At 39.5% G+C, this 23,009-nt stretch overlaps 1 protein-coding gene across 1 annotated transcript in view; it reads right to left on the bottom strand.

Moving 5' to 3' along the window:
- Positions 1-1,566: 1,566 nt before the first annotated feature.
- Positions 1,567-23,009, bottom strand: part of TGM5 (transglutaminase 5) — a 302,343-nt gene continuing 280,900 nt past the window's right edge. The window contains exons 12-13 of the mRNA XM_044090126.1: positions 18,716-18,849; positions 1,567-1,926 (exon numbers count right to left, since the gene is read on the bottom strand). Coding sequence (XP_043946061.1) covers positions 1,731-1,926; positions 18,716-18,849 — 330 coding nt within the window. The 3' untranslated portion in view covers positions 1,567-1,730. The remainder of the gene's footprint in view (positions 1,927-18,715; positions 18,850-23,009) is intronic.

Consider the following 23,009-nt stretch of genomic DNA (forward strand, 5'->3'; position numbering starts at 1 on the left):
TTAGAGTTTTAAGGACCAACGTAGATAGTAATCTCTCCTTTGATAATCACGTTGCCAGAGTGGTTAGAAAGACCTTCTATATAGCCCACCTTATCACGAAAGGGTTTGCATCTAGATCAAGAGAGGTCATTGTGCCCCTCTACTCGTCACTCATCAGGCCCATAATTGAATACAATGCCCCTTTTGGGATGTACCTTACCTGACACCTGCAGCAACTGGAGAGACCCCAAAAGTACCTCACCAAGAGGATCATGGGCTACAAACAGATGTCCTATGCAGCTCGACTAAAGAAACTCCAGCTCTACTCAGTTGCTTACCGCCTACTCAGAGGCGATCTATGCCTGACGTACAAAGCCATGTCCAACCCAGAATTAATGGACATGCTCCACCTCAAAAAATCCAAGTCCCTTAGAACTACACGCACCAGGGACCTAAACCTCAGCACAAAAATAAATAGGACATGCTGGAGGGACAGATTAATTTCCCAGAGGCTCCCCTCACTCTGGAATAGAATCCCAATTCATGTTAGACATAGCCCCTCGCTGACCCTCTTCAAGCAAAATCTGGACACGTGGATGGGAAATCGCAAATTCACCCCTGGGATCTCTTCTGTGTCCCTGCTAGAGAGAGGCACAGTAAATTAATCTTAAAAGGGTACCTTCTGTGACCTACTTTACAGAGGCACAGTAGGCTAATCTAATAGGGAGGCGGAAGCCAAATACACTCTGGCTAGGCTTATAAATGTCCTAGGGCAGATAGCCTTGTATCTACTTATGAACCTATATCCTTCACCTCAAACTGCGATGTCCACACTTAAAAAAGTTACATGAATATTTTATTTACAAGTCCTGTCCATCTCGTGGAGTTAAAACTAAGCAAAGGTGTAATCAGACGAAAACTGCATGTACGGAACATTTTAAAGTGTTTTATATTTTTTGGGAGGTGGGGGGAGTTGCGCCCTTACTTATCTATCCCATTTGTTAACTGGATGACTGGACAGTCAGGTCCAAAGACTTTTTTCAGTCACTGACCGTGGTCTGATGAAAACAAATAAAAGAAAAAGAACAACATAATATGGTCATACAACTTTAAGTGTGGAAGGTACTTAGTATGTAAAATTATGCATCATAACTGCGCACATTAAAAGTGTTGCCCTGATAACAGAAAAGTACCTAAATTTGTTTTGACGTCTAAATACCTAAATCACTTATTTTGATTGCTTTCCTAAAAATGATGTGCTTGTTTTAAATTAATGACTGTATATAGTGTTTATGTAAGTCACATGCTGACGTGCCTTAGTGGAGAGTGTTATTGAAATGTTAGTGTTTCCACTTTAGTCTGTCTTTTTATTAATAAGATGAAAGCGCTTATTAAAGGTAACAAGTAAATTTAAGCTTTTGTTTTACTTTTGCTTACTCTTAACAGTTACTTTTTTTATGCATTCTTTAGTAGCTTTAAGTGTTATAATGTTAAGACATTGTATTTAATCTGAGCTTATGGACTACGGGGATATAGGATAGGGAATCACTTTTCTGTAGTCATAGTTTGTGAAAAAAACACACACCATTTAAATTACAAACATAGCTGCTTTATTGATTTTACTTAGCTGACATTCCAAACCTAGGTTTATTACAGTGGTAAACTCAAAAATTCATTAGTAATAGTAAGAAATTGATTTCTTTAATAAAACCTGGTTGTTGGATACAAAGGAGCTTTTTTGCAGAAATCTTTCAATAACGGTAAATCCCAAAGTTAGAGAAGTCTTCTTCTTCTTCTGAGCTTGGCAGAATTTTGATATCTTTGTATCCTTTTACGTCTTTAAATTTATCGCATTCAAAGACAACCTGTAGTCTCCGCATTCCTGTCTTGAAGGGAGTGAATTCCACGCGAAGTATTCCTCGGACTCCTGGTTTCATTTGTCTTCCACTAAAATGTATGCAAGAGAGAAAAAGATGTAAGGGACCATTTTGCAACTCAAAATGCAATGAATCAAGTATGCTGTAATAAAAGCTGTTAATAGTTTGGGGAACATAATTACATAAAGCAGGTGTCCATGATTACCAAGAGGTTATATATTATATATACACGCCATTCTTTGTGTGTTAATGTGTTCTAGTATACATTCTAGTAAAGAGGGAAGTGATGTAGATGCATGTATATTAATGTTGTAATTCCCCTACAGTTAAGATCTGGATTTTTAACATTTTATTTATTTGTATTTGTTTTTCAGGGTAGAGCACTGATCTCCCTGGACATTTTTCAGGCTTAGCCTGGGAGCAATACTTGGTGACTGAATTAACCAAGTAAGCTTTTACTCAACTTGCTGTCAGAATGGCCAACTAAGTCTGTATAGAATTATCAATTATTTCCAAGCTTTTTAATGAAGCTGAAGAAAGCCTTAGGGTTGTCTTTTGAAATAGTTGCAACCCTACGTTCATAGGTAGCCTCGTGCTTCCTAATGTAAATTTATAGGATGGACTTCCTTTTAGAATGAAGTGGACATACTTTAGAGATTGCTAAGAGTATTTTTATACAGTTAGTTGATTTGATAGTTCTGCCACATAGGTTTAGTTTTAAACTTGCCATAATGCTTACATTGAAGTGGTACATATGCCTCAATATACCTAAGAGGTAAAAAAAATTCAGATTAGCAGGCAGCAACCTCAGTCACAAGGCTTGCTGATGAGCTATACCATTTCTGATTATCAGATCAAAACTAAGGAGTGAAAAGTTGTAGGCCATCCCAGGCAAAGCAGATTGGTCTGTTCTCCATTTCATCCCATGCAAATGCACACTGGATGTCCCCAAAACAGCAGTAATTTACTAGCCAATTATTGAAGCCAATTATTTTAACCTTGGATTTAGGTAATATTCTTGGTGAAGGTAGAATGCTATTCAGTGTTAGGACTCAGGTAATGCTACTCAATGTTAGGACTTTGCCTTCTTTGTAGACACAAGCAGAAGGCTTGAGAATGTCTAGCTGTATCTCCCTCTAGGTAGATAGCTGAAAGCTGTTCAACCCCAACACGGGTAACCACAAGATCTTAATCATATCTGGGCATGTACAAGTCGAAGCTTCTGCTGGCAAACTCTGTGCCTGGAAGAGGAAAGAAGGAGAATGTCTGGAAGAGTGGTGATTGGAGTTTTTTTCACAGTCGTGACATTACTGTTTAAGAAGCTGGACTACTGAAAAAAATAATTTCCAAATACAAATAACCATAGTTAGCTCATCTGGCATCATGTGTAGTTCTCTGAACTGGCAACCCCAAAACTTTAAGCTGAAGAGAAAAAAAAAACAGTTTGATATAAACTACCACAGAATTACTGTTCAGCTTTTCGGCCATGACTGAATATTATAGTCTCACCTAACTGCTTTTGGAAGAATGTCCCTGATTTTGTCTCATATTTTTGCTCTATTCCTCATAGAATTTCTGATTTTCTGTCAGTTACTAGGGAGTACACAGTCAATAATGACAAACTTTAGATCTGATGTTGTATTTTCCATACATTCCTCAACATATGGGTCTTGGATCCCACAAGCAATATAATGATACCAAATGTAGATACAGAGAAACACAAGGCTAGATGAATCTGCTCATTTTATTCCAAAAACACATCAATAACAGGACATTAAAAGAGAGGATTACAGAGCATCTTTATGATGTCAAAAAAAATAAGTCAACTAATGTTCTGAAATGGCACCAAACACAATGTCCTGATTTTAAGAAGTGTGTGTTTTTTGTTATTGATAGGCCAGTTTGGACTGACACAGGTGGGGACTTTGAAACCTTGCTCAAATTTAAACAACTGCCTTGGTAGATGCGACTGAATGTTATAGTCCCCCCAGTCTTAATGATTGCTTTTAGCTGAGTGTCTTATAGATGAGAGCTAACATACTTTAAAGGAAGTCTAAACCTAAAGTAAAAGCTTTGTTAAATAATTGTTTAACAATACATTAATTTCATGTTATTTTATATTAATCATTAAGTAGTTTGATATTAGTAGTGGTTATATTATTGTGTTTCATATGATTATGCTGGAAGTTAAACAGTGAGTGCAGCATATAATATATATTGTCTGTTGTTTATGTATTTTTTTTCAGCATTTTATGAAAGGATTAACATATCACTTTAAGAAAATTAGTTAATTAACTTTAGGAGGTGTTTTGATTGGGTGAGTTGATTATTTACTGATGAAGTCAACAACTCTGAAGTCCATTATGATATGGATAAAAACGCTAAGTTATTGACTTTTTTGAAATAAACTGAGCGGATTCATCTAGCCTGGTCTTTCTCTGTGTTTTAGTTTTTTTGTGTGTTTGATCCAACTTTGGCTACTTTTTTGCTTTTGAATCTGGTGTTCAGGTTCCTCCTCTTAGTCATAATCCCTGGTTTTATGGAAAATACCTCAAATCTCATTTGTCGTCACAAGCAAAGGCTGGATCTGTGGGTGCTTAGGATACAAGTTGATGGATATTTGATAAATCTTTGTATTTTCTAGTTAAATTTTTGGCTACTAGACATGTTTACAATATATCTTACTCCTTCCTAACCCTTTTTTCTCATTCTTCACCTTGGGCATTGAACTTCTTTGTCTAGAATTTCTCTTCAACAACAATAACAATAAGTTTTATATTTTCATACCTTTCCTTTCCTATTAGATTGTATCACCCCTAGTTTTGTGGTTACTTTATTTTCTTTTTCAGCATGTTAGATAAACCATCTGGGTTTAAAAAGTATGTGGCTTGTTCTCCCAAGGTCTTGGATGCCCATGACAAATGCATCTATTGTCTGGGTCCTTCACACCTGGACACATCCTGCTCCATCTGTGAAGCTTTTTGCCAATGAGCCATAGTAGAGAGAAGAAACAAACTGATCTTGAAGGGACTTCTCCCAGTCCCTGCAGGAGACAGTGCTTCTTCTAGTTCCTCAAAACCTTCTGCCTCTCTGGCTCTTCTCCTCCCCAAAAATCTGTTGAGAAACCAAAAGGGGAAAAAAAGCAGGGAGAAAGAAAAAGATAAAGGCAAAGAAAAGGAAAAATCCATATCTTCAAGGAAAAGGTCTCTGGACCATTCTTCCTCTTCAGATCCACCACTAAAAGTTTTAAAACCTTCACAGACCGTGCACTCTTCAGATTTGATTTTTACTGAATCCAGTACCCCACTGAGGTTTTCTCCAGAGTCTGTATCATGTATGCTCCATTCTCTGAGCCTACAAGAGAAAAGGTACCATCACTCCAGACCTACCTCTACTGTTTCATCTTTCTGGCAGGCAGATCTTCCAGGAACCTAACTGAAGTCGATGTGGATGAGAAAATTCCTATAGACCCAGATCCAGTTGGGGGGTCCTCCCAGCTCTGTCACCTACTGGTGCAGAGGGAATGATGTCTCCACACCTAGTAGTTGCTCCTTCTTTGATCCAAACTTTTGGATCAGGATCTTTGGATCTGACTTCCACCCAGGCCAAGTCTGCATCAGAGCCTAGGCTTAGTTCCTCTAGTCTTCTTGTTCCTTTGGGACAGACAATGTCCAAAAATCTTGCATTGGCTCCTATGGAGCAGACCACATCAGCTTCTGAGTCCTTGCCAGAGTATCCCTCTACCGTGATACACAAGAAGTACACATGCAAAAGGAGGAACCTAGATTCTTCTCAAGAATCTGTCACCACGGACACTGACTTTCATGAAAGAGAAGGTTCCCCCAGATCCCCCCCATTAGGATGTGTCATTTGGAGAAATCTTCAAACTACTTAAACAGAAAAGGGATGGTCTTCCCAGCTGGTTTCTCAAGAAGAGTTGGTATTCACTGAGGCTTTTGGCTCTGGCCTATCTACATCTCGGGTGGTTCCACCTGTGAAAGAGATGATAGACCTGATCTACACACAGGCTTGGAAGGAGCTGGACACACAACAGAACTCATCCCCAAGAAAATGAACAAATTTCTTGTCACACCTAAAGACCCCCCCCCCCCCATTGGAGCAATGACCTGGCCATAGATTCTGTAATGTTGGCAATGGCCACTAAGAAGGAACTAGCAGAAGATAGTTCTCTCCACCCACCGAACAAGTAGTGTCATGTTTTGGACAGGCTTGCAAAAGGAGTCTATGTCTCATCTACTTTCTTGTGGAGGGCTTTAAACTACTTGGCACATGTTACACAGTTTAAGAGCTTTGCCCAAACTGAACTCCAAATCTCTCCCAGGGACCATGCCTGTGGATCAAAGGAAGGTCATTGATGCACAGCTGGCCACCCTTTAGTATTTGTCTAATATCTTTATGCATCTTTTTTCCAATGCCACAGAGGGTCCATCTTGAGCAGCTGGATAGGCATATCCATTAGGAGACATGCTTAGATGATGCCCTGTGACTTTGCTGAACATTTCAAGATGTCTTTGTGAATGCCTCCTATGATGGATAAACACTTGTATTCCAAATTTAAAGATGCAATTTTCATAAGTGAAAAGGAGTTCAAATCCCTTTCTGTCATAGGGATTACATTTCCACTCCTCAAAGGACCTTTTCCAGGAATCAAAAAGGAGGCAAGAACATTTAGTTATGCAAATCACAGGGGTTTTCATCCAACACATCTGGAGTCAGGGCCGCCATGCAGAGGGGGAACTCATAATGGGCATTGTCCTAGGGGCCAAGGTGGTCTGCAAAACCAAGGTTTCAGAGGTCCCTTCTCTGAGAAGCCATTTCTGCACTCCTGAGTACTAGCCCAGTTGTTGCACTCTGTATGCAGTTGAGAAGGCACCTATTCCTGCATTCAGCAACCTAGGCATCCATCACTCAAGACAAGACTTCTCAATGTTCCACCCTCTCAAAGGGAAGCAGCAGCAGCTTCAGAAAAAAAAAAAAAAAAAAAAAAAAAACTCCTAATCAATTGAGTCATCCAAGAGATCCTACTAGACCAAAAAGGATCTGGAATTTACTTAAGGTTCCTTTTAGTGCCAAAGAAAAATGTAGACCTTGGACCACTTTTGGATTTAAACTACTTAAACAGTTTTGTAAAGAAAATGAAATTCCTTATGGTAACAGTGCGCGTCTATTCTCCCTTTCCTGAGAGAGAGAATGACTGGATGTGTTCTGTAGATGTTCAGGATGTGTACTACCACATAAAGATGAACAGGCACTCCAGGACATATTTTTGCTTCCAGTTGGAAGCTAGTCATTTTCAGTTCAGAGCTCTGTCCTTTGGTCTCACCACAACAACCTAAGTGTATAGTAACTGGCTTTTTACCGCCTCTATCCAGGATCTACTCATCCAGGTCAGGGATTCCTTGCTCCACCTTTGTTCATACCAGGGCATTACCATCAATCTAGTAAAGTCCAAACTCTGCTCAACTCAATTGTTAGAATTCATAAGATACCAGTTGATGCAAGTCTTCAGTTGCAAGACTTCATCAGACAAGAAATGCAACCATTTTCCATCAGCCTTTAACAGTGCTGTCCTTTCAGAAGAAACCACCAAGAAGGATTTTCCATTTCTTAGTGTCCATGATAGCATCAATCACCCTGGTTCCCCTGACCAGGTCCTACATGCAAGTTCTTCAGTGGACTTTTGCAGTCCAGTGGATGATAAGACAACAACCCATGTCCTTCCAAGTACACTTAATGGAGATCTGCAAATTATGCATCTGATGGTGGTTGGAGTCACCACGTTTCATCAGATTGTCCTGTCAACCTTCCTTCTTCCCTTGACACACAGACCTTGGATGCATTTAGGATGGGGGCACTGCATGGGAAAGATAATCCAAGGCACATGGTCACAATCAGAAGACAGACTTCACATAAGTGTATTGCAGATGAGAGCAGTCCTCCTAGTATTGCATTCCATTTGTGATACTCTTTCTATAGATGTGATATCCATCCAGATGGTCAATGTGGAAGCTGTCTGGCACATCAACAAACAGGGAGTAACCTGATCTTACCCATTGTTTCAAGAGGTCATGAGTCTGTGGCAATGAGCGATATCTTCTTACTGCTTTCTAATAGCAACAAATATCCTCAGCAAGTCCAGTGTGATAGCAGACAGGTTGAGCAGGTCTATCCATCCTAATGAGTGGTTCCTCAATCCAGCAGTTATGGAGCCGATATTAAGTCATTGGGGCTGACCTTGCTGTGACCTTTCATGTCTCCCCTCAACACCAAGTGCAGAGAGTTATTTGCTTTGATCACCCAGGGAAGGGGAGTCACTGAAGCATACTATATCCTACAGTTGGCTTCCAGGACTCCTTTATGAATTCCCCCCCATTCCTCTGATTCCAAAGTTTTTACAGAAGGCATTGGTGAGAAAGATCACAGTCATCCTCATAGCCCCTTACTGGCCTCAACAAGTGTGGTTTCCATTCCTCTTGCCTCATTTAGTACACCCTCCTTGAGTGCTGGACTCAGTTCCAGATCTAGTATCTCACCCATCTAGGTCATCTTACCTGGACATTCGTTTCCTCTAATTGATCACATGATTTCTCCAATTCCAGTGATGGGTAGACAGTCCAGGTTCTCATCCTCAGTTATTCATATTCTAACTTCTTCCCAAAAACCTTCTACACCTAAGATGTACAAAAGTTAATGAGAAAGATTGTCCATCTGGACAGCCGAGAACAACATTGATCCTTTTTCAGCCCCCTAATAGCAATCCTAGAATGTTTGGCAGACTTTTTTCAGAATGCAACCAGCTATTCCACTACCAAAGTGCAGTTAGCAGCCATATTGTCTTTTCATATTGGAAATAATCATGCACTCATTGCCTCCTTAAGACTATCTAAAGCCATTCTTAGAGGAACGTTTCTGCTATGACCTCCACTTGGTGACTCAATTCTTCCTTGGCATGTTACTATTTTACTACAAACTCTAACCAGTCCTCCCTTTGAACTGGCTGCCAAAGCTAGTCTAAAACTTTTCTCATGGAAAACTCTCTTCTTTTTTGATGTTACTTCTGCCAGGAGGACTTCTGAGCTCCATGCTTGTTTGCTAACCCCCCGTACCTTTTGTTTCACAAAGACAGTATGAGGGTGAGGATCAATCCTTCCTTTCTTCCAATGGTGAAGCCTCTATCAACCAATCCATAAATCTCCCTGTGTTTTTTCCAAATTTTGACAAACAAAAGTGAATACACATTACACTTAATAGATATTCACCATCAATTAAGAGTGTATTTATACTGGACCAGAATTTCCTGTTTCTCTTTTACTCCCCTGTCAGAATGGGAAAAGGAGTATCCAAGGTTACACACTCCCATTGGTTGTCAGAGAGCATTTCCTATGTTTAAAAGCAGATGCAGCAGTGTCTGCCTGTTCCCCCAAAAGCTGACTCAACTAGATCACTCACTTCATTGACGGCATTCTTTTACAGAGTAACTCTTGATGATATTTGTGTAGCTGTCACCTGCTCCACGGTTCACATATTCATTTCACATTATCAGTTATACATACAATCCAGATTAAGAACCTCTTTTGTTTCATCTGTGCTCCAGAATATCCTTCCATATAATAACCCAGGTGTTATCTAGCTGGGGACTAGATCCCATACATTGAGGAACAGCCGGAAAAGAAAATATCAGATACAAAAGTTATGTACTTACTATAATAATACATCTGTGTTGTCTCTTTCTGTCATTCCTGAACTTCCCATCCACCTTTCCCCTTCCATGTGCTTGACAGCATTAGGTATTTTGTTTCCTGTTTTTTCTGACTGACCTAGCCTTGGCTCCTATATGTTGCTAATCAAGACCTGTTCCTTTCAACTGTTTTTTCTTTCATACCTGTATGTTCGATTCCATATCCTTCCCTTTTTTCTAGGGGAAAACTCAATCTGAGGTATTTCATATAACACCAGGGATTATGGGTAAGGGGAGGAGCATAAGCACTGTATCCAAAAGCTTGAAAGTGGCTGAAGTCTGATCCTACAAGGATCTGAGACCCATACAGCGAGGAAGGATGGAAAGAGATAACACAGATTGATTGGTATGGCGAGTACATAACTTTCATTTTCATACTTTGTACTTCTCATAAATACATGTTGCTACAAAACCTGTTTACATTCTAAGTGAACTTGACTGATATTTAAAAATTGACTCTGATTTTGGACATTTCTTCCCCATTCACCTTCATTTTTGGCTTTTTCAAGAATTTTTGGGCAAACAAATGGAGAGGTGCACCACAACCACCTTCATTTTTGGTTTATTCCAGAATTTTTGAGCCAAAAAATTTAGAGGTACACCATAAGTGCAGTTCTGGCATTCATAAATGAACTCCAGCTCCATCTACACCTTCACTGATAGTATGCACCCAGGACAGCTGCTCCCTTCACCCATCCCTATTTACGGTTCTGCAGATATATCTAAAAACTGACAATTGAGTTGGGGAGTAAAGTACATATCCAGAAAATAACTTAATAATAGCAGAAAATAAAGTTAATATCTGTATCCAGTAATTTTGAAAATATTTTGTGAATGAAGCTTTGAAGTTTTAAAAGAAAAAAGAAATATAATAGAGTTCATAGATGCTGGTAATCCTACATACCAAGTGAGTTTATAGCATGGAGAAGACAGTGTCTCTTAGCGATGTAAAACTGAAGTTATTAGGGGGGAATTTAGCAGCCAATGTAATGTATGCCCAGAAAAATACAATGAAAAAGCTGTTTTCTCATGGCAGATATCAGTTATAGAAACTAGGTGAAATAGATTACTACATGAGGGACGGGGAGTTATAAAGTGATTTGAGTTGAGGGTTTACTGGATTAATCTAGGTGACAGCTGTTTGAGAAGGGTAAACATAGACAAGTTTCTCGCCTATAGCAAATGAAATAGAAAAAAAGATCCAGGTCTGTCTATGAGAAGAGCGATAAAGGAAATCATCAAAACTATTAATAGTCTAGAATATAATTAGGCAGTGGTAGCTAGAAGAGCCTTTGCTAAAATCTGGATGTTTATGCTAGGCCTTTAGATACAGATGAAATGACAGTATCTTTAAGAGCTTAGCCGGGTTGTCCTGTAAAGAATAGACACAGCACTCAAAGATGTGAAAGCAGACAAGTGCAAGAATTAACTTTTTAGATTTTTGTAGATGTAAAGGAGTTCAGCCGGGGAGAGAACTAATTGCTTTGTGATAGCTTTAACATAGGATTTGTATCTTAATATGTATTCATATATATCTGTGTGTGTATGTATGTATGTATATGTATATGTGTATATATATATATATATATATATATATATATATATATATATATATATGGGATCCCTTTCACATGGTCGACATTTCATAAAGTCAAAGACCATATGATCGACATTTGAAACCTCAACCATGCGGAACGGGCATCTCCGTACAGTGCAGAATGGAAAGATTTCCATCTTCCGCACTGTAGTGTGATCTCAGAGTTGGTATATTTAAGTTCCAGGGGTGTTGGGGGGGTGCAGGGGAGCTTGCCCCCTGTTAGCAATGTGAAGGTAAGTGATTGTTGTGTTTTTATTTTTACATGGTCGACTTTTCAAAAGTCAATCATATGGTCTCGGCCATATGGTCTTCAACTTTATGAAATGTCAACCATCTAAAGTAGACCCACATATATATATATATATATATATATATATATATATATATATATATATATATATATATATATATATACACACACACACACACACACACACACACACACACACACACATATATACACACACACACACATATATATATATATATATATATATACATACACACACACACACACATATATATATATATATATATATATATATATATACATACACACACACACACAAAGTGGTGGCAAGTCTAAGACTTTAGCCAGTGGTTCTGTATAAAGTTCTTCTGCCGCTGTCATTTTTGCTAACGTTTCCAAAATGCAATTGTCTTTCCTTATTGTAATGTAAGAATTTAGATTTTTCATAGTGGCTGTCATTTTTCAGATCCCCGTACTGGAGTTTGTTAGAAGAGAAACCATTTGGTGGAGACAACAGATATCCTTAAAACAAGGCCTCCCCTTTTCCCTTGCTGCTCCAAAGCAGCCAGTCACCACAGATGCTTTGGATTTTGCCTGGGGAGTAGTTTCAGGGAGATAAAAGTGCAGGGGGTGTGGGACACCAAAGACAGATGCAAGCACATAAATGTCAAGGAGATTGCCCTGATCAAGGCACTCAATTTGCTAAACCATCTTTGGTCCTAAGGGCCTCTTCAAGTGGTTACAGACAAAACCACAGTGATGTTGTACATCAAGAAGCAAGGGGGAATCCAGTCATATCCTCCTTGCAGACTAACCATGTTAGCATGGGATATAGCGTCCCATCACAATCTCACTCTACAGGCATTCTACATTCTGGCAGAGCAAAACTATGTGGCGCACAAGCTGAGCAGGACCAAAGCAGACCCTCACAAATGGAAACTATATCCTGGGGTCTTCCAATATTTGCTAGATCTGTAGGGAGTTCCTTAAGTAGACCTCTTTACCTCCTCTCTGAACAATCAACTAACACAATTCTGCTCCAGGACTCCATGCAAGAAGGCCTGGAAGACAGATACCTTTTCTTTTCTTTGGACAGGAATATTCCTGTATGCCTTTCCACTTTTTTCCACTAATGTCCAAGGCACTTCTGAAGATTCTGAAGGAATCCCTCAATTACATCATGGTGACTCCCTTCTGGCCCAGGCAACCATGGTTCTCCCTTTTTTTGGAAATGGCCAGGGGCAATTTCACAAGCTTCCTTACAGAATGGATCTACTTACACAAGAACATGGGTGTTTGATACACCTTGACATCAGTCATCTTCAGCTGATTGCCTGGATCTTAATTCCTTTTAGGCACCTGTTTTCTGAGGATGTGCATTAGATAGTAATGGAGGCAAGAAAGCCTGCTACTAGAAAACCATATTTTAGCAAATCGAAAAGGTTTTCTAGTTGGTGCCAACAACACAGCCAGCACTCATTCAGAGCTAGTTATTCTCTGTTTTTACAATAGTTGAGTGGTGAGTTACTATGCTACGGCCTTTGTTGTTCCTCTAACAAGGTTCATTTATCAGCCCTTGGATCCTCTTCTTTCAAGACAGTTGCATATAAAAATGTTCCTGAAAGGGGCATAAAAGGCCTCCAAGAAAACTGGTGGCCCCTCCTTCGAATCTTAATTTTGTGTTAGAGAAGCTAACACTTGCCCCATTTGAACCAGCTAACCTGTCTGACTTGAGGTTCATAACATGGAAAATAATTTTTACTGAGTTGTGTAAGCTGAACATACTATAACAGTAGATGTTTGAATGATCAACTCTGCAGCAGCTGCTCCCTCTCTTTATCCCACTTGTGTTTTTTTTTTTTCTATTCCAGGGTGTGGACATTCATTTTTTGTTATTCCTACCTTTGTCCTTTCAGAGGTAATCTTCCCTCTCTCTCTGCTGGCAAGAAAGCTCTAAAGGGCTTCATGCCCAAGCTTGTCATTTTAATCAGCTCAGCTTTAGCTGCTTGACACTTTGGGTGCATGGAATGTGCCCTAAAGCTTTTGAAGCTGGCTGGCTGTTATACCCCTGGCAAAGATAAGGTAAGTGATCATGAGGGAAAGAAAGTGCCAGTTTGTTTTTATTTTTCCTTACTGGTGGTGGTAATTTTTAGAAACTCCAACCAAAAAAATCTTTCACTTTTTTTCTTTGAATAAAGTTAAAATTTGAAAAAAGATGGTTCAATCAATTAGGTATACAGAAAACAGAAACTATAATCATACAATTATATAATAGTATATTTAAGCCAGAAGAGGAAGAAAATGCCAGAATGGTGAATTGAAGACAAGCACATTTGTTTGCGTCACTGTGAAATATAGGCCTATTTTTGGTGGGCTTCTCTTGGTTTAGTCTAAGCTTACTTGAAGTAGACCATTTGTAGTATGTATGGTGCATGTATGTTTTTTTACAGCTATACCATGGGCACTATCTGGAAACATGGTTGAGGTAACTCAGGAAAGAGCTGGGAAGGTTGCAAAGGCTTGCCAGGATCTGGTGTTAAGGATACCATTCTCAGAAATGTTACTTGCACCTACTGCTACTATTTTAGGATGAAGTGAATTCTAGAGATGAACTCCCTAATGAAGGAATGGATAAAACAGAAGGGCATGGGCTCACTAGAAAACTGGGTGGGTCACTGCCTGGAGAGGAAGGGTTTGCCATGCACATGCCACTCCTAGCTTTGGGGGGGGGGGGGGTAAGCCTTAAGTGAGTATGGACTGTAAAGTTTTTCAAGATCTGCTATAATTTTAAACTGTGTTGGGAGTGAGGAGGAGAGCATGACCACATGCAGGAACGGAGAGTATATAACAGGAAGAGAAGTAGATAGGCCTGCCCCAAAAGGCTAGAAGACAAAGCTTTGCAATATCATAGGCTATGAACCCTACTACTGGAAATTAAAGAAGACATAACATTAATAACTAAACTTGGAAGATGATAGTTGGGAGAAGAATTTGACAGTCTCAGGATATCACCTGTTCAAAGGTTTTGTCATGAAAAAAGCATATGGTATGAGGTAGAAGAAACAGCACGGGGCTAGCGGAAGGAGGAAAAGTAGCAAAGCAATATATAGCCTGGTCATCAGATTAGAGGGGAGGAAGGGGGAGTGTTGGTGGATAGATAACATTTAGCAGGCACCAAACCTAAAGGAGAGAGCAGTGGCAAAATCAGGCAAAGGTGAATGCAGGGACCAGGAAAAGACTGTCATGCTTATATGGCATCTCAACTGCCTTGAATGTTGTTGTGTCTTTCGGCTTTTCCCGGTTAGGGGTTGCCACAGCGGAGTTCCGGTCCGCTAATGATGGGCAGTAGATTTTTACGTGCCAAGTTGCCAGCTCTGATGCACAACCTTCAACGAAGGTACACCCATTCACACGTCTCCACACAGAAAAACGCTCTAGCTGAGAATCGAACAGGACAACATCTTCCCGTGAGGCGACAACTTTACCGCAGCACCACTACTGCAGTCTACTGCCTTGAATAAACTGGAATATTCTAGCATCCAGATTTCCAGTGGAAAATGTACTGCTTAAATCACTGGACCAAGCTGGCTTCTTCAGTGGGTACAAGAAGAAGCAAGAAAAAGGAGACTCCTAGATAATGTACTTATAAAAAGAGAAGAATTACAAGACCGGCAGGTAAGAGCACCTTTAGAAAATATTGACCATGGCAAAACATGGCACACTTTGGTAGAAGTGGGTACTAGTCAGAAGAGCAATACTAAAGTCTGGGATTACAGTTCAGCTAAATCTGTAAACTAGGTTTTGTTAAGAGAGCTAATCAAGGGGAAACAGCCTATTGTGGGACAGGATTATGTTGACCAGACCAACTACCAGTTATCAAATGTTAGTTAAAAAAATAAATAAAAAAATTAAAAAAATATGATGAACATTGTTTCTCCAGTGGAAGTGATTATTGGCATCAACAGCAAGTCCAAGAGAAAGTAAATATGGATTACCACTGAAGTAAATTAATCATTGAGAAACAGGTGGAAAACCTGTCAGAGTCTCAATCATAAAGTAGAGGAAGAAAAGAGTGATACGAGGAAGATCAGATGAGAGCATCTCAGGTGGCAAGGAAAAGAGAATAAAACTTAAAAGAATAACTTGCCACATAGGATCAAAAATGGGGGGAAAATACTTTTTTTTCAGGTGCATTGAAGAAAGGAAATAAGAAAGGAAACTGCTGAGGTTGGCCAAGGCTAAAGTGAATACAACCAGTTTAATAATAAAAAAAGATTCTAAAAAAATTCCTGCACCATTATTTGATAAACAAAGAGATTAGGAGGGCAGAAGAGGAGCAAATGGGAAACAGGTAGTAATATATACAGGGGATAACAAGACTTTGTGTTGGTGGAACTGAAAGAAGACAGGGCTCAAGATGGATAGCAAACCCAAAGAAATCTATAACATGTAGTGGGGGTACTGTTGGTCCTTCTCAATTAACGTTTTTTGACTGACCTCCAGGAATAAAGAGATGCTAAAGAGAACTGCAAAGTGGATACAGAATGAAAATAGAGGTGGTAACTACACATCTGTTGGTCTTACTTCAGTAGTAAAACAATCGAGATAATACTGATTGTGGAGGGAAAAAGACAGTAAATCAATGGGTAGTTAAATGGAAGGAAGCAGTAGGTGATGGTGATGGTGAGGGGGTATCAGCAGGAAAGAGATGGCAAGGTGATGAATGACATCTCCTACTGTTCAGTCCTGGTCCACATGCTGTTTGGGTTATTGGTGTTAGAAATCAGCAGAGCATGCAACAGACTACGGACAGGAGAAGACACTAGGGTAGAAGAGAAGCACACTGATAGCTGTATCAGAAGGACTGCATGAACTTTTGACTTTTCTGTTATCATGCATATCTAAGGTAATGTAAAAGGTAAATAGGATTCCTTGAGGTTTTTATTGATGAGAAGGTGGGTTGGGTAATGACATTCTACTGCTGATGTTCTGGTTATCCCTGGCAATGTCCAGTAGTTAATGAGCCAGGTGAATATGGCAGTGTATGCACCTTCTAACCCCATCATGCATCACTAAAGAAGGAATGATGTGTGGCTAGGAATGGATACTAACAAAATGTTTTGCCCATTTTTATGTATGTTCTGAATATAATCAACTAGAACTCTATGTGGTGACATATTTTTACTGATCCAAACTAAGACATGGAATCATCTGTAAGTTGGTTTATCACATATCATATGTGGTGATGTGGGGTATTGCCACCTATGCCAAGAGAAGTAAGGCAGTGGATGTATAATATATGCCAGCATATGTGATGTCATTCTGTAAACCAGGACTGAAATGATGTTTTAATATTCGATGAGACTGAAGTGTCATAGCAGTCTGTTTCTGAAACTGACAAAGAAGGACCCCTCACCCTCACCTACTTCATCTTGCCTTGCTCTAATAAGGGACCAGGGAATAGTAGTTCTTTAGATCAGCCAGAAAAATATACTGGGATTAGTTAAGTACTGTTTTTGTATCTGTTTGAATCTATTCAGCTATGTTATTTTAATATTTAATGTGATTGAAACTCTTGTGTTTATTGTACATATAAATTCAGTATTTTCTTGCTCTTTTATTACTTAATATCAAATATATTTAAAGCTTCCATTGTGGTTAGTCCTTTAGAGAATATCTGAACCTTTGATAGTACGTATATTTATTTGGTAAAGCTGGAGTCAGCTCCTGAAACACTATCATTGATATTACCATTAAATTTGCTCATTATAAATGGGTAACCCTGTTAAGAGCCATAGAGCAGCAAGCTTTGGAGAGTATGGTGGCAGTGTAACTACCTTATAGTCTGGGCAGAAGGGGGCATAGTTAGTAAATCTGTGCCAGCCTTTCCATGTGTGTGTGAAAATTAAATCTCACAGTGTGTGTGTGTGTGTGTGTGTGTGTGTGTGTGTGTGTGTGTGTGTGTGTGTGTGTGTGTGTGTGTGTGTGTGTGTGTGTGTGTGTGTGTGTGTGTCCGTCCATCCGTCCGTCCGTCCCCACCACTTGGAGCAGGGACAGAGAGCACTGATTACACAGACAACAGTGGTGGAGAATGTGCTTGGACATTCGGCTGAGGACTCAACTCTACAGCTGTGTCAGTGAGGAGTCTTATTGGGGGGCCTGGAGAGAGAGAGAGAGAAACCCAGCCTCCAAACTGAATGTGTTCTCTGAGTGCTGTTAAGGGAATGTGTGCTTGGTGCAGAGAACTGCATCTGGAAGTACTGAGTGTATCTATCTTTATTCCAAGTGGACATCCCTCTCTAGTGTCAGTGGTAAGGATTCAGACTCCTTGATTACTGGCCCAGAGAGGGGATGTCACATCATGCCTAAGCAATTATTGAAGTAATACAACAAGATGCCTGTTGTAATGCAGAGAACCATAACTGCAGTCCTCAAAATTTTAAGACTTGTTTTAGAATTAAGTATGCTAAGTACAAGACTTGTATCTTGGACTGTTCTCCCTACTTCTGGGGTACAGTGATCTCAGATTTAGTATATTAAGTAGCAGGAGTGTAGGGAATGTGGAAGTGGAGCAAAAACTCCCTTTTGTTGCAAAAACACTTTAATGTTGGAGAAGTAAATTAAAACAGTGTTGTTTAGTGGATGGAATCACTTATTTTTTTCAAAGTTTTGAGGTCCACTGATTAAGATCTGCATTTGTGGTAAGGAACCTTTAACACACAGTAGGAAGAAAGCATGTTTAATTCACATTCAGCATCAGAACCTATCTGCAGCAGTGAAAACAGACACATTCAGCTGGGATTTTTACTTTTTACTCTCTACTACTGCATCATACCCTGACAGAAAAGCTTATGGCCCTTTTATTTATTAACAGTTTTGTGCTTATGAGCTAATGTCACAATAGTGGTGAACTTTACAACTGTCACTTCTGATTTTTTAAATATCATAATGGCAACTGTATTCAGAAGACTAGAACAATTAACAATAGAAGACTGTACATCATCTATATACTGTTGGAGGATCATATATCATTGATATACTGTTTCTAGTAACTGCTTCATTTTTGTACTGGTGCTTTGTACCTGTGTAGTCATATGTAAATATCTCTCAATAGCTTATTTTTCTTTTAGGTTATATTGAGTTAGTTACTCAGTTTTTGGCACAGACCATGTGTCAGTGAACCTCATGTGCTCGCTGGTTAATCTAAGAAATAAAAAAGGTAGTAAGCAATAAATTCAATAAACAAGACTTACTCTATCTTCACTTCATCATAAATGAGGCCACTTCCTGATACTGTCAGCACACAGCTGTTCAAGGGCTCAGGCAAAGGATTTGAGAAAAGGACTTCAGCCGTAGTTGGTTCATACTTTAGAGCTTCATCTGGGGCCTGTGCAAAATGAAAAAAAAAATTCTCTAAGATGCACTAATATAATTATTTAGGTCAGGGAATATGAAACAACTTACTTGTACTAGATTAGTTGTACTGAAAAAATGGCCCTGGTGCTAAGAGATAATCTATGTTGGGCAATATTTTTGCCAGATATATCAAATTTATCTTTCTGGACTACATTTCTCACTTAAACAGTATAATTATTTCCACCATCACAGTTCTTACCTTTTCTTTCATATTAGATCTTTTTACAGTGTTACTACTAGAATAGTAAATTCCAGTTTAGGTCACCATTTTTGTTGCATCATGATACTTGTGCATTTGCTGACTGTTCTTTGTATGTATGAAGCTGATGATTACCCTTTGCTGGAAGAAGTGCATGTTAGCAATAACTGTTATTTACCATTTGCTTAGCATATGACCCTTAACTAGGAGACACTTACTGTCCATACTTGATACCATGTACCTTAAAACGTGGTTTCTGGCCAAGAATATCACTTTACACAGCACTTTAGGAGCTAAACCTGATGTATGTACTTTATTTGAATATTCTTTAGGTAACAGGTAAATGAAATGGCCCAAATGACTCATTTGAACTACAACCTAGACATGAGGCAAAATGCTGGTATGTATTACAAGAAAAAAAGGAGTGTGTTAGGTCGCCGGAGGCAGTTTCAGTGAGCATGAAAAGATCAAACACATTTACCAAGTCTACTTTTATTGACAGTGAAGTTTGCCTCTTCCTCCACTGTTGTGCAATATCCGTAGATTGTTGGGTGTTTCACCATATAGGACTGCTCCCCTGCAAAAAAAGAATGTCCACTGAATGAAGTTTCAGCAAACATTTTTGAATTTTTTTATGTTTGGCAAAACTCTCTCTGTTGAGTCAATATGAATCCCAAGAACGATAAAAAAAGTAACATAACAGAGAATAACTTACTACAAAAAAAAAATCTAAAGAATTTAAGGAAAGAGTATCATGTCCTGGCTACATTCTCAGAAAAACAAAAGTTATGTACTTACCATAATGATAGATCCATGTTGTTTCATTTTCTTCCAGTTCAACCTTTGGGTTGTCAGATCGGATTGGATACATCCTTGGCACCTTCTCCTAAAGCTGTGGATCTGAGGATCTGACTCCTGTCCTACCCCAAATTGCTTCCTCTCCACTAAAGTAGAGTTTGCTGGCTTGTACTTAAAGCACTGATTCTCTCCTGTAACTGAAAAACCTTTAGGTGCAGTTGGAGGATATGTTAATATTACATTAAGGTACAAAAGGAAATTTTAACACACAGAGTCTTAGATGAGATCTGCCCAGTTGCCAGAAGCTGTCACTGACAATACTGAAAGAGTGAAGGAGGGGGGGGTGTTGAACAGGATGAAAATATGACAACATGGATCTATTGTTATGATAAGTACATAACTTTTGTATCTGATATTGTCTGTTTTTGTCCAATTTAATTTAGGAGAGATTCCTAAGTTGAGAAAAACACCTGGATGGCATCAGGGAAGGCCATTGCTAAGTATAGTGGAACCAAAAGAGGAACATGCTTTTGACTGCATGTCCAACTTGTAATGTGATACAAAGGTGTGAACCATGGACCACACTGTTGTGCAAAGGCCATCAGTGAGTCTCTTCATGAATGATGTAGAATTAGCTATTGCCCTTCTATTGTGGGCTTTTGATTTTGTATGTAGATGTAAACCCTGATCATTACAAACAAAAGAGATGCAGTCTGACAGCCATTTGGAAATTGTGACCTTTGCTGTGCTTTTCCCCAGTTTCACTTCTGAAAAGGATATGAATAGCTGATCTGACTTTCTGATATCCTTGGTTCAATGTAAATAGAATCTGAGCTGTCTGTGAACATCTGGAGTGTGTAGGATATATTTACCGTTGTCTGAGAACCTGGGAAAAAGGACTGGTAAATCAACTGACTGATTCAAATTTACTTTAGATGTCACCTTTGATAGGAATGAAGAATTAGTTCTCATGGCCACCCTGTCTTTATGAAAAATGAGATATGGTGGTTTTCAAGATAGTACTTATAATTCAGATACTTATCTCATGGATATAACTGCAACAAGAAAAACAGTTCTATGACAGATACCTAAAATCTACTGAAGCTGATGGTTCAAAAGGTTTTTGGGTCAAGGCTTGAAGCATGATAGTAATATCCCAGGGGGGAAGTAGATCACTGATCGGGGGGTCTGAATAAGAAGGCACACTGGAGAAGGCTTTGGAGAGTTTAAGAGAGGCTACAGAGGTGTCATTATGCTGTATGTAAAAATTTGATATGGCAACCATATGCACCTTGACAGTGGAGAAAACCGGAGCCTTTTTCTGAAAAAGATCTGATAGAAACTCTAACATTGATGGAAGAAGAGCAGCAAATGGATCTAATTCTTTAAGACTTTTTGATCCAGCAGAGGCAGTCCAGATGGGAAACTCGGGGGGGGGGGGTCTGGATTGTAATCCAATACCTAAGAAGGGTATATGACGTAAGGCCAAAGGAAGGGCAACCAAACCTGACTGTGTCAAAAATGGAGCAATGAGGATCACTCTGGTCTTGCACTTTCTGGGTTTCTGAATGAATTTGTCAAAGCTGTATTAGGAGAAAAGTGTACCGGGAACCTGTCGGCCATCTGTGAACTAGAGCATCCCTCAGTGACTGTCGAGGGATTAGGGCAAAGTAACTGCTGCACTTGCTGTTTAGATAGGAGGCAAAGTGGTAGCAGCATGGTTGGCCTCAGTGGCTGAAAATCTTTGTTGCCACTGTCTGGTTGAGGGACTAATCAAAGGTAGAAGAATTGACCCCGCACAATATGTCTGCTAGCACATTTGACATCCCCAGGACATCTGTTGCTATCAGAATATAATGGGAAAACATCACCCATTGCCACACTTTCGTGGCCTCCTGGCAAAGTGAGTAAGATTATATTCCTCCTGGTTTGTTGATATGCCAGACCACTGCCATATTGTCCTTCTGGATTGATATCACACCTTTGGGGAGAAGGTCCTGAAAAGCCTTCAGTGCTAGGAGGACTGCACTCATCTCCAAGATATTGATGTGAAGGTTGGCCTCTAGGCATAATCAAGCATCTTGGACCATCTTCCCTTTGAAATGCCCCCACAGTGGATGGGAAGCATTCATTGTTACTGTGACCCAGAGGTTTGGTGATCAAAAAGTTCTTCCGTTACTGAAGGAGAGATTATCTATAATTTGACATGATCTGTGTCAATTTGCATGAGTCGTTTTATGGAGGGGGTGTAGACTTTGTGATCACTGAACAGAGTGTGTCCACTGTAACACTCTCTTCTGACATCTTGCTAGTGGAACTACTGTAATGGTAGAGGCCATCAAGCCTAACAGAGGAAGAATCAGTCTTGCTTGAGGAAGAGACTGCTGAATAACCTTAGAGGTCTCTAGGTGTAAAGATAATACTTTGGTGACAGGAAGTTTGGCAATTAGAAGAGCCATATTGGTGTGACATCCTATAAACTCTAGTTGTTGTATGGGACATAGTTTGATTTTCGGTTGATTAACTGTGATCACCAGTAACTGTACAAGGCAGAGCAGTAGGTTCTGGTGTTGTAACAGTAGGTTCCTGAAAGTAGCAGTAAGGATCCAGTTGTCTAGGTAAGGGAACATCTGGATCCTTTGCAGCCATAGATGTGCTGCTATCACTGCCATAACGTTTGTGAGCATCCTAGAAGACTGTGGTGAAACTGAAGTGTAGTGCTCTGAACTGAAAATGAATGGTTCCCAGCCACTAATGGAGAAATCTCTTGGATTGCATCCAAATCTTTATGTGATAGTAGTCATCCTGAAGATCTATACAGCAGATCCAACTGTCCTTTCTCAAGAGGGGCAATATGGACTGTACAATGACCATCTGGAAAGTACAGTTGTGTAAGCCGAACTTATCATAACAGTAGATATTTGAATGATCACTGCTGAAATATCCTTAGCTATATGGATTATATCCTGCCAAGGATTTAACAACCACCTAGCTTCCAAACTTCAGGGCAACTTCCACAAGCCCCAAATTGTCAGAGCTGAGCTGAATTAAAGATAAGTTTGTGCATGAAGACCTTTAAATCTTTTCTGTCAGCAGAGACAGGGAGGCTGATCTCTGAAAGGATAATGCTTGCA

The sequence above is a fragment of the Protopterus annectens genome, chromosome 12.part0 (genome assembly GCF_019279795.1).
Source record: "Protopterus annectens isolate FY-2018-M chromosome 12.part0, PAN1.0, whole genome shotgun sequence".
NCBI lineage: Eukaryota > Metazoa > Chordata > Ceratodontiformes > Protopteridae > Protopterus > Protopterus annectens.